The sequence below is a fragment of the Eleutherodactylus coqui genome, chromosome 6, assembly GCF_035609145.1.
Source record: "Eleutherodactylus coqui strain aEleCoq1 chromosome 6, aEleCoq1.hap1, whole genome shotgun sequence".
NCBI classification, from domain to species: Eukaryota; Metazoa; Chordata; class Amphibia; order Anura; family Eleutherodactylidae; genus Eleutherodactylus; species Eleutherodactylus coqui.
This window is the reverse complement of record NC_089842.1, coordinates 174,405,999-174,419,285: the sequence shown is the minus strand read 5'-3', so window position 1 is coordinate 174,419,285 and position 13,287 is coordinate 174,405,999. Positions and strand designations below refer to the sequence as shown.

The 13,287-nt window shown below is 43.8% G+C and overlaps 1 protein-coding gene across 1 annotated transcript in view; it reads right to left on the bottom strand.

Annotated features, from left to right (window-relative positions):
* Positions 1-12,352, bottom strand: part of SLC35F4 (solute carrier family 35 member F4) — a 211,611-nt gene extending 199,259 nt beyond the window's left edge. The window contains exon 1 of the mRNA XM_066608252.1: positions 11,934-12,352. Coding sequence (XP_066464349.1) covers positions 11,934-12,036 — 103 coding nt within the window. The 5' untranslated portion in view covers positions 12,037-12,352. The remainder of the gene's footprint in view (positions 1-11,933) is intronic.
* Between the last annotated feature and the right edge of the window lie 935 nt (positions 12,353-13,287).

Below are 13,287 nucleotides of genomic sequence, written 5' to 3'. Positions count from 1 at the left end.
CGAAGATTACCAAAAGTTCAAAATTATGTAGAAAATGGGTCTGGCTTCCATGTCATGGTCTCCATTATTAAGACAAATTTATTATGGATGTGCTCCCACATAACACATACTGTTTGTTGGAAGATTGTGTGGCTATTGGCAGCCACGACTGAGTGGAGTCTCAGCCATTAGCAGGACCTGTTGTGTAGGAACCACCCTAAGGGCTCAGTCGCACGGGTTTTTCTTCGCGCGATTTGCGCATGCGTCCGGCGATATTATAAAACCATTGCTTTGCAATGGTATCGGACACATGAGCGCTTTTTATGCGCTCGTCCAATAAATTATAAAACAGAAATCGCAGATCGCACCTATCTGCGATCTGCGATTCCTGTTCTCTTCTCTATATGCGCTCAATGGGGCTGGCGGCAGCAGCGCCGACCCCCTTGGAGAACATATACTAGACAAATCATTCTTCTCTGCCACAGCTGTAACAGAGAGGAATCATGTTTGCCCATTGAATTCAATGGAGCCGACAATACAGCCGGCTCCATTGAAAGCAATGGGCTGCCGGCGATCGCACAATGAATTTTCGGGAAGGGCTTAAAAATATAAGCCCTTCCTGGAAATTCATCCAGAAATGTGTAAAAAAAAAAAAGATATATATATATTCACCTGATCCCGGCTGCTGAATACTACTCAGAACAGTTCAGGAGAACTGCCGGCGGCCGCGGCTGAACTCCGTCTGCCGGGACCAGGTGAGTATATATATTTTTTTTATTTTTACACATTTCTGGATGAATTTCCGGGAAGGGCTTATATTTTTAAGCCCTTCCCGAAAATTCATCGTGAGATCGCCCGCAGCCTATTGCTTTCAATGGAGCCGGCTGTACTGCCGGCTCCATTGAATTCAATGCGCTGGACAGCTCCGGCCCGTTTCTAATGAAACGCGGCTAGGAGCAGTTTTTTCGGGCGATTTTTTTTGGCCCCGGTCACGCGATTTGCGGATGCGATCCGCAAATCGCGGGAAAAAACGCCCGTGTGACTAAGGCCTAAGAAGGTTGTCTAAGATTGGACAAAACTGGGGCAATGATGGGAGATGACTCAAAATAAGCATAACTTAGCAGTTGAATACCCTGTGGCTCCAGCACTGTCTCTCCACTGGTCCCTGCCAGTCTTTGTTTACAGGGATTCAGCAGTGATGTCATGGCCTCAATACGTGACCCATACTGCAGAGGCCAGTGACTGCTTGCAGTGCTTGTATGTTGTCGACATGACTTTGATATCCACCCATTGGTTTTCTGCTCAAGTAAAATTAGTTATGTAGCTGTTTTTATAGTTTTTTCACTCTCAGCACGGTGTTAGGGCCCATCACTGATTTGCTGAAGGGTCCTATGAGATCTTGTCATGCCCCTGCTTTTCTAGCATGAGTTAAAATATGTTAATTTCCATCTGCTGACTCTAAGAAGTTAAAGCCCATATATCTGTCCCCACTGGTGAGCTCATACATTATTATTTACAGGCATTTACTGTATGAAATATGCAGGCAGCAGTCAAAGACTGATCCATTACTATTAAGCACTAATTTAAGAAAAGTAAAAATAGTACTACTGATAATAATGCATGTAAAACAGGGCATAGAGGTGTTAGGAGGAAATTGAACAGGATGCCAATTTGGATATGCGTGTGTATGTATATGTATATATATATGTATATATATATATATATATATATATATATAAAAGAAAGATTAGCAAATCTAAAATAGCTGTTAATGGGTTAATGGTAATTGCTGATTGATGTTGTGTGGATACATAGACACAGGCTTGGACTAGCCACAGGGGAACAGGTGATATTTGCATGTAGCTGTAGAATGATTTTTACTGGTGGGCCCTCGGCAACCCAGTCCAACACTACATAGACATTGTAGGGAAGTGCAATAAGTGAATGTAAGGATACTAAGTACAAATGACTTGCTGCATCCTCAAAACACCTCAATGTGCTGGTATTTATACTAAATAAAGAGGAGTCAGGTTAGCTTGGTCTCAAGTGTGTTTCATTTGTGAAGAATTGTGCAATCGTTCCAGTATTTCTGTTTCCGCCTTGGTTCCTACTGTATGTATACATCTGTTCATAATCAAGGCATTACCTGGGCTGCCAGCATCTTGTATCCACACCTGATCTATCAGCTTCACCAACGCTATAAGGATACACATCACTGTGTTCCCAAACCTTCCACTTCAATCTTGGTGTAGCTCCACCCAACTCTACATTTATCTCATTTATTAAAAAGGGAATTGTGTAATACTTCACCTACCCCATTGAAGGCACTGCAGGGAAATGAGTCACTTGCTGCCAGGATCCCACCCAAGTTATAGGACTTTGGTAACACAAAGCAATTTTTAAAAACTTTTTAAAGCTTATTTAAAATTGTATTAAAAGTAGTAAAACATAAAAATTATATAAATTTGCTATCACCATATTTGTACTGAACCACAGAATAAATTTCTAATTTTTACTGCTCAGGAAAATCAGGCCCGCCTCGGATTCTTCATGCAGAATCCCGCAGCGGGTCCCTCCTTTCCCGCAGACATGAGGCCTAAAAAGCAAAATTACTTACTTGTCCGGAGGCTGCGGATCTGCCCTCCATCGCGGCCGGATCTTCTTTCTTCGGCCCGGGAGATGCGCTTGGCACGCCGGCAGTGTGCCGCGCGCATGCACCGTGCACTCTATTTTTTTTTTAACTCCTGCTCTCCCGCAGTCCTGCGCCGGAAAGTAGAAATTTAGCTGTGGGTGTGCCACGGTGCCAGACGGCTTCCATTGGCTACAATAGAAGCCTATGGGAGCCGTCCGTATGGGAGATCCGCTCTAAAATGGAGCATGCTGCGGGTGTTTTCCCGCACACGCAATCCGCGCCTCAGGGGAAAATGACACCTGCAGGTGTCCAATGCATCCCTATAGGGTGTGGATCACGCGTGCAAGTGATAAGCTCCGGATTTTAAATGTTATTTTAGCAGTGGACATGAGGCTTTAATGTTATAAGAATGAAATCCAAAAACAATGGCAAATTTCCACCCCATATAAAAATGTTCAAAGTTTCAATATATTGTAATGTATATTAAATGGTATCATTAAAGAATATAACTCGTCCTACAAAGAACGCTGATTAGCAAATAGGCCATATGGAGTTATAATATTTCGATGCAAACTTTACCTGCATTTAGTTTTGAATTAGGAAATAAAATAAATTAATTATTTTTCATAAAATGTCGTCTTATTCAATTATCGGAGTATGAATCTTTATACTTATAGATTGATCTTCATTATGAAAATCACTTTCTCTGTGCACACAGATAACAATAATTACAAAATGTAATTAACACCTGCACCAAATGTTTAATTATGCGAATTGCCAATTATCTAGGATCCACAATTAATTAAATATACTTCAAATGCACCAAGACAGTTTGTTCAGTTGGGCATATAATTTTAATCTTTATTAGTAAAAGTAAGGAAGGATGTGCCCCCCGAGGGTGCATTCACACGCCGAGAGCGAGCCACGCTCAACATTCTTGGGCACAACTTGCATTGCAAAGCGTGCCGCGATCTTTCCGTCTTGCAGCAGTGCTGCGAGAGAACAATCACCCGTCTAAATACACCCATTACAAATAATTGGTTGTATTTTCATGCAGGTTCTGTGCGTCTCACAATACACTAAACTTGCACAGGTTTCTTGTTCATGTGAATACATCCTTACGCTTTGTTACCACGAGCATATATCGGCCGGCCATTTTCATGGTTGGCCGATATACGCTATGATCTGCTGCATTGGATTCCAATGCATCAGATCACATGGCTGTATTTCCACGAAGTAAAAGCACCTAGCCAGGCCAGTATAGCGCCCTGCGTTTTAACGTCGGGCCCAAAAGATAGTTCTGGAACTATCTTTTGGGCCAGAATACGTCAGCTGCTGTATGGACTCCTATAGGAGTCAATGACAGCGGCCGGAGAAGGGAGGTGGGAGGGAGTTTAGCAGCGTGACGCTGTGATCTGATGCATTGGCTCCTATGGGAGCCAATGACAGGGGCCGGAGAAGGCAAATGGGATGGAGTTTAGCAGCATGACTGCTAAACTCCCTCTCTCTTCTCTCCTCCCCTCCGGCTGATTGCACTGGGAGGGGCGGGATGGGGACAGAGCTAAGCAACACCCCATCCCGACTCCTCCCATTGCTGGCTGTGGACAAGGGGCAGGGAGGGGGCAGGAGCTCTGCTCCTCACCGTCACCCCCCTCCCATTGCAAACAGCCAGAGGGAAGCAGAGAGGAGGTGAGCCAGCGAGGGGGAGGGAAGGGGAAGGAGCATTGGCATGGCGGCCTCAGCGTATATGGGCCGGGGCCCATTGCACCTGAACGGGTGCACAAACATTAGATTTGAGCGCCTGTTCATGAGTTTTTACTCCTCAGAACGTAGCATATATCGTCTGGCTATGAAAATGGTGGCCGATATACACTCGTGGGAACAAAGCCTTAGGGCTCATGTCCACGGGCAAAATATGATTTAGGATCCGCAGCGGATTACCTGCACGCGGATCCGCACCCCATAGGGATGCATTGACCACCCGCGGGTAGATAAATACCCGCGGATCGTCAATAAAATGGATTTTAAAAAAAATGGAGCATGAAAAAATCTCGACGATGCTCCATTTTCGTGCGGGTCTCCCGCGGGGACGGCTCCCGCGGGCTTCTATTGAAGCCTATGGAAGCCGTCCGGATCCGCAGGAGACCTAAAATAGGAATTTAAAGCATTTACTCACCCGCAGCGGGCCGGGAAGCTCTTCTCTTCCTCACGGTCGCATCTCCCTTGCTTCGGTTCGGCGGATGTGCCCGGCGCATGCGCGCGGCACGTCGACGACGTGCCGGCGACGTGCCGCCGGCGTCAGGAATTCATCCGCCGGCCGAAAAAGAAGATCCGGCCGTGAGGAAGAGCAGAGCTTCGCCGCCCGCTACGGATAGGTAAATTCTTATTTATTCGTATTTTCAGCGCTCATGTCCGCGGGGCAGGAGGGACCCGCTGCAGATTCTACATGTAGAATCCGTAGCGGGCCCGATTTTCCCCGTGGACATGAGGCCTTAAGGCGGAAGTGTATTTACGCAGTGAACAAGGCAGATTTGCGTGTATATGGGCACATAGTACTGTACCTTTTGTGCAAAAGGGGCCTGTGCACATGTGAGCGCAAAACACACCTGTCTTGATTTAAAAGGCTATTTAGCCTAATCAGATCCAGATGCATTATTTTTTCCAGAGAATTGCACAGTGTATTGCGCCTTTCTGCAAGTATTTGCGCACCCCTCATAGACTTCTATTGGGGCTGTTGATATGCAATGCGCAGAAAGATAGAGCAGCATCTATTTTTTTGCAAGCCCACAAAATGTGCATGCAAACACAGTTCATGAGAGCCAACCCAATGACATCAATGGGTTTTATTCTCTGAAGCCACCCCAGGCCTCCTTCACACGAGCGGCTACCGAAGCTCAAAATCGCATGAACAAAGAATAGTCGCAACCAAGTCGCGGCTATTCTTCGTGATTTTTCACGACTGGCTGTGGCGTCTTGCAGTGAACTGATGCCGCAGCCCCGAAATCCTTTGGTTAGTAAAACTACTGTAATCACTTTAAATGCTTTACTAGACGCACCTGTTCCTGTTTAACAGCGCTATCCACTGCTAAACTCCCTCTCCCTTCCTTTTTCGGATGGCTAGCATAGACTCCCATAGGAGTCTATGGAGCCTTCAGAGTTTTGCCTTCAAAAGTTAGGACAAGACCTATCTTTTGACAGGATAAAAATTTTGGTGTTAAAATAACATGCTTTTGTTCTATCTTTCGGCACGTAATTGTTTTAGGCTGAAGGAACCCATAGGAAATCAGTGGTTTCAATGGGCACAATTTTTTGAATCCCTTACTTTGCATTACACGCGTGAAAGAGGCCTTAGAGTCCCATGCAGGGACTGCTACACAGCAACCACACATTCAGGATGTGTCCAAAAACTTGTGGTTCACATATGAATTAAGTGTTAACTAAACTGTTGATGGTTCATAGCTGCACATTTCACCTAATATCACTTTAATCATTGTACAATAAAAATTCTGCAACTTTCTAATGTATTCTGTGTTTTAATTCTGCGCCAGGATCAGGATCTCTGTCTGCTGTCAGTGAATAGGAACACTGTTATTTCCATCTGCAATCAGTAGAAAGTCAGTATGTTTTAACCTCTGCAGAACCACGTACAATGTAGGCAAAAAGGTTTAACATTGTAACAGCAGCAGAAGACCAAGATGTTCCTAAAGTGCGCTCCATTAGTTAATTTTTGGGGAGTTTTATGAATTATTTACATTTTTCAAACCTTTTACATGTTTAAAGGGGTTGCCTTAATTCCAGAGAGCATTCTCCCTATAGCCCAAACTGTGCTAAAATATATCTTCCTGTACTGTGATAACCCAGGGCTGCAGCAACGTCATCTTACTGTTTGTTGAGAAAGATGATGTCACCAGAAGTCACCTGACAGCTGCAGCCAATCAGAAGCTGCAGCACTACCATTGCGAACTCTTGGCATCAGGTACGTAACTATAGAAGATGCGGTTTCACCCAGTCCCAGGAGCCTTGGGAGGCCCATAAGGCCTGCCTCCTCCATATAGTAAGCCTAGTAGTATGAATAAAGCATTATAGTTGGGGGCCCTGTTACAGGTTTTGCATTGGGACCTCGAAGCTTCAAGTTACACTTCTGCTCGGCATCATGGAACCCAGGGTGTGAACGCTGATGCCAGAAGAATGGGCAGTGATGCTGTGGCCTCTAATTGTTTGCAGTGATCAGGTGTTATCCGGAGACATCATCTTCCACAACAAACACTGGGAAGGATGGCTGGATGGGTAAGTATGGCACTTTTTGTTATTTTAGCACAGTTGGAGCCATATGGGGAATATTGTTTGTGGGACAAGGGTTCCATTCTTTTTAATTATGTTTAGAGTATAGAATAGCATAGTCAACTATGTTATTCAATATTCCAAATATAATGGAAAAGAATGGAACGCTTGTACAACAGACACCAAAGTCATGTTCAATTCACTAATGATAGTAAATGGATCTGTTTATTTTCATTCAGGGTTTTTTTCATTCACAATGCTGTTTTCGGCACCTCTGATGGAGCCGCCTGACCCAATCCCAAAAGGTAGAGAAAAACGCTAACTAATCGTACTTCTATGTTACATAGGAATAGACTTCCAAGATGACCATCATGACCCAGTGTAACATTTAGGAGATCTTTGTGAACTCTTGGTACGTAGTTTGTATATTGGATTACAACCAGAAACAGCTTTTGAATCGAAGGGTCCGAAATGGGGATGAAGTCATGCAGTCAATGTGTGGTGTGTACTAATATGGATCATGCTACTTCTTCTTCTAATTCCAAAGGTACACAAGATTTCAAGATCACACATATGATCACATGTGTTACCAGCCTGGGTGTGTATTTGGCTAGTTGCCAATGTGGCTTAGCATATTTCAGGATGATATCTTGGCAATCACGCTATCAAGTAAGGGAATACATTTTGGGCATTCTGATAGCTAAAGACGAGATGGACATTGAGTTTGCGAAAAACAACACCTCGTCACTTTAAATAGTGTCACAACTGTGACAGTAAAGGATTACGGGTGAGGGGTATTGATCAGGTATTGAATAATCAACAAGCTGGTGATCTTAAGAAGACCTTGGCACAGATTAAATCTAAGTGCATTATTACTCCTAAAGGCTTGAGTAAGAATATTAACAAGGCCTCCTTTTTATAGCCACTTTGTCTGTATTCTGCTTATTATATCATTTATCTTTCCTCTCAAATTGATTCTGACCTCTCTTTTACCCCCTACATCCAATCTCTGGCCCGAACTTGTCAGCTGCACCTCAAGAACATCGCAAGAATCCGCTCTTTTCTCACTGTGGACATGCTAAAAACGCTTACTGTTGCCCTCATCCACTCCCGGCTCGATTATTGCAACTCGTTGCTGATCGGCCTCCCCTGCACCAGATTCTACCCTCTCCAATCCATCCTGAATGCGGCAGCCAGGCTCATCTTCCTGTCCAGCCGCTACTCGGACGCCTCTGCCCTGTGCCGGTCACTGCACTGGCTGCCCGTTAAATACAGAATTCAATTTAAACTCGCCACCTTCATCCACAAAGCCCTCCACAGTGCAGCGCCCCCCTACATCGCCTCCCTCATCTCAATCCATCAACCAGCCCGGGCTCTCCGCTCTGCTAACGAAGCCAGATTGAGCGCCCCTTTAATTCGAACTTCTCATTCCCGCCTCCAAGACTTCTCCAGAGCAGCACCGGTCCTCTGGAATGCACTACCAAAGGCTACCGGAGCAATCCAGGACTCGCAGAACTTCAGGCGTGCTCTAAAAACGCACCTCTTCAGGGAGGCATACCGAATTCCCTAAACAAACCCCTTTGTACTCCGCCTGATAACATGCTCCCTGACCTACTGACTGCAATCCCTCCTAGCCATCATAAACCGCTCCTGCAGTCATACTGTTTCTGCCGTCACACGGCTAAATGTCTGACCATTGTCTATGTGTATATCACCCCTCACTCTCCACCTCGCCATACAGTGCACATCTCCAGCCCTTTTACCTTCTGTATCACCCCATTACTTGTAGTATGTAAGCTCGTTGGAGCAGGATCCTCACCCCTATTGTTTCCATCAATTGATTATTATGTAACTGTGATTCTGTAATGTTTGTACTTTTGTCTTTCTGTATCCCCTGCCTATGTAAGCGCTGCGGAATATGTTGGCGCTATACAAATAAAGTTTTATTATTATTAGTTTTATTTTGCCTTCCTGCCCCCTTTTTTTTCTTTTCCTGATTTTCACTTTTTTCTTCTTTCTTTTTTTAAATTTGATACAATATATAATTCAATAGATACTTTACCAATTTGTCATATTTTTGTTTCCCTAGATCAGGGGTGCACAACTCCAGTCCTCAGGGATCGCCAACAGGTTATGTTGTCAGGATTTCCTCAGTATTGCACAGGTGATGCAATTATTGTCGGTGCCTCAGACATTGCCGCAGGTGTTCTTACTATAGGAGATCCTGAAAACATGATGTCACGTCTGTGGGGCACACAAGCATCATGCTCAGCACAGATGCAGGGTGGCGACGTTCACAACCACTGTGGTTGACAATACAATGCACTGTAGAACAGTGCGCACCACACTATGCTGAACAGTAACACCACTCCAGGGAGAAGGAAGCCTGGCCCTAACCTAGAAGGGGGGGTGAAGGGTCCCTGACTAGAAGCGGAGTAATCGCCATCTTCTTCCTGGGTCCTGATTTATCCCTAAAGAGACCCCTGGAGAGACGAATTGAACAGCAAAGCAAAACAGAAATCAAAACAGAAATACAAACTGAAAAGTAAACTGCAGCAACTTATCTGTACGTAGCAGTACATCCAACATATAGGAACTCCAATATTCCTCTATGGTGCTGAATAAGCAGCATTGAGCAAAGGGAGGGGTGAGAATATAAAGCTGCTCTACACCTGATGACTCGCAGAGCAATTAGGGAACCCCACCTCGAACCTTCTCCCAGGCATGACTGATCCAGCATGCAGCACCCAGAAATCTCTGCACATGGTGCATTAACCCTTGTCCTGCATAACAAGGCGACAGGTCTTGGCCTGCGTTATGGCCACCATGCCACGACGCTGTCGCGACCAACAAGCCAAGACACATGACTTGTTGGGGTCCCTTGAGGACTGGAGTTGCGCACCCCTTCCCTAGATTGATACAAACATTTGGCAATATATTATTGGACGTAGTTATAGTAAGGTGGACTCCAGATGGCACTACCCTTCCCTGGGATTTATCACTAGAATTTTTATTTGATTTATTTTTAATGGTCATTATTTTTTACTTTTTTATTATTGTTTTGAGTATATGTCTTTTATTTACATCATATGATATATTATGGTAATTTATAACATGATGTATATATTGATCACTAACACTTTGGGGAGCACGTGTGTTTCACTTTTATGTACTGTCTTTTGGTACTCATAACATAACATTAATATACATTTTGTTATATCCTTATTTATTTTTGCACTTGCACTTTAAATTATACGATGTACTGATTTGCCGGGGTACGTTTGCGCTTAGTCTTTGCTTCTGGATTCGCATTTGCTTTTCTCTTCTACTTTGATGCATGCGCGGTTGTGGGTTCCATCATGGGATGCATATGAACACGACTTCTGCTGTCTTCTTTTATGTAATTTCCGCATCTACGCGATTGTGCACTCCGGTTTGGAACGCACGTCAGCACTTGCACATTGACGTTGCATTCGGATCCATCTTCATATGACATCTGATCCTTCTATATGGTTAACCGGTAACCGCTCTCTCTTTTAATTTAAGGGGTTTAGTTTCTTTTACTAAATACGTCTTGCAAAGGCTCATTTTAAATTACCCCTTAACAAAGCTGAATGCGAAATGTATGTCGGGGTGCGGCGACTACCGGGTCTGTGTGGTATTGATATATATCTGTACTCTCTTGTGTTGGAACATTTTCTGCATAACATGTAATATTGAAGATACATAGTACCTTTTATATACCTATAATAGAGTTGTACACATTAAGAGATTATGACATCATTGTTTTCATGTGATGTCACTGAGTAGTGAGTGCCTTATGCCCTTTATTGTATTTTTAACATTTGTTAATAAAGAGATTCATTTTAATTAGAGTGATGTGTATGTTTACATGTCTCTGTGATTTATATACACACCTTATACAATATTTTGCCCTAATACTTATAGGATGTAAATTAAATTAATCTCATGCACTAAAAAAAACAAGTGAATATATTAAAAGTGCTGCGGAACTAAACTATAAAGTAACCTGAAAAGTTGCATAATTTGGCATTAAATAATGATTAAAGTTTGTTTACACAAAATTGGGAACTCTGTTCCCCCGGACGACTTTGGCAGTATTGCCACGCAATACTGCAACCTAATGTGAGTACGGGTGGTCATGTTGCAACTTACAAGTTTCCATAACCTAACAATCGCAAGAAATCCAAACTCTCTAGATTTCTTGTGCTTGTTGGGTCACAGTCATGGCAACTTGTGACTACATTCACTTATAGTTATGTATGAAGTTGCATGGAAATGCTGTGGCATTTGGTCACGCGAATTGTGTCACAACCAAAGTAGCCATGCAACCTTAGTCTAATGCATATCAATCTTCACTGAGTTTATCAGCATGATAGATAGATAGATATCAGATAGATAGATAGATAGATAGATAGATAGAGTTACATGTTCCTGCAATCACTAGTCAATAAAAACCAATACTAATACATTACAGGCTTGGGTAATCTCTATCTTCCCTCTATGTGGAACTACAAGTTCAACAACGTCCTGCTTACCTCCTTAAGTGTGAATTATTCTCATAGCTGCTATTTGTCATGAAGCTGTTTAATACATGCAGCATTCTTAAAGGGCATTTGTCCATGCTCCTGCCAGATATAAAGCAACCACGGACCCTTAATAAAAGGTATATTGCAATTCTTCTCCAAGCTACATTATATATTTCAGGATCTGAATTCTAATGCCGTGTTGTCACTAATGCCTCACATAATAAACAGCCAACCACATGCACATTAGGAGGTCTAGCAATTCCTCTTACAAACCCAAACAATCACATTTGCCTGCATTAATTATCTGACAAAAAGCAGCATGTTCCTTGCAGTGCATCTATTCATCTTGAATGATACTGTATGACTATTAATCTATCACTTATACCCACAGTATACATAAAGAGTCCATGTTTGCTTTTCACATGTATTGCAATGAACAACAAGAGCCCAAGGCTGATGTCACACACATTAAAGTAATAGATTAATCTTACGTTTCTGGCTGGAGTAACCTGGGTAATACCCATAATATCCAGTGATCCTTAAGATTCTGTCTTCTATGGTCGCCACGCCGTTGGGGGCTGCTTTGACATCCATAAAGCTGGAAGGAATTGTAGCAATATGTTGCTTGAAATGTTCCTTTACAGAGTTCTGTCTGATTTAGTCTCTGATGCTAAGGCTTGTATGGAATAGTCCCAAGTGCCCCTCAGGGTCCTGACTAAGACTTGTGCTGCAAGGTACTAAAATACTACTGTTCTTGCAAGCCACTGTGCTGAGCCTAACTAAAGTCACAGTCTGCTGCACAGTAATGGGTTACACCTTGGTGATATCAATTGCAAGTGCGCTCCAAGGTGCTGAACCAGTAGTGGTCACACTAGTACTACTGGTCCAGAATTGCACTGTGTTCGCAGCTTCGGCTCATTGATGCCAGCATCCAAATTCAATCTGACACTGGTGCAGCTGTCCAAAGTGCTGATCCAAATCTATCCTAACACCAGTATAGCTGACCAAGTTGCTGATCACACCTATGCTGCACAGCAGTGCCGCTCTCCAGGGTGCTGATCCACACTTGTCCTGACACTAGTCCGAGGTGCTGATCCAAATATTTAGACACTAGTGCAACCCACTCCTATATAGAACACTAGTGCTGTTGTCCGAGTGCTGCACATTGATTTCACAGTCTGCTAGCCAAGACTTTACACTAGTGCTTAGAGTTGCTGCTGTCCCAGGTGCTGAACCCCTGTGTGTTCTCCCAGGTGCTGCTGTCCAAGGTGCTGAAGCACTCTAATGTCCCAGCGTGCTGCACTCCAATGCATATATCCCATGTGCTGCCATCAAAGGTGCTGAATATTTTTGGAGCTTGCTGAAATATCAAGGTCCCAACTGATACTACTGCTCAGATTGTCCACAATTTGCAGCCACAGCTGCGTCCCAACGTGCTATGAGCCAGTCTCCCGGCCTCTGATAGTGCTGATTCTGCTGCGCCGGCTCCTCTTACATCTGTCCCTGCATATGTGACTCCCGATGATTGAATATTTCTGCTGTTCGCAGCATCAGCTTGGAGCTTGTCCCTGCTGCTCTGAATATTCTCCTTGCGGCTGGCTGCTCCAGCAGTGTTGTTCTATGTGTAGGACGGCTGCACATCACCGCATTAGCCCTATGCAATCCGGCCTCTGTGTCATTCAGGAGCGCACAACTTCTGCTGGCAGATTTTAGAAAGAGCAGCTAGGGGGCGCTGCTGTAAAGTAATTGAATTGTGCTGCTGATGGCATGCACTAAGCCTTTCCCTGGTTCATACTCTGCAAATTTTACTAGTTCAGCATTATTGTATCAAGATATCAAACTATA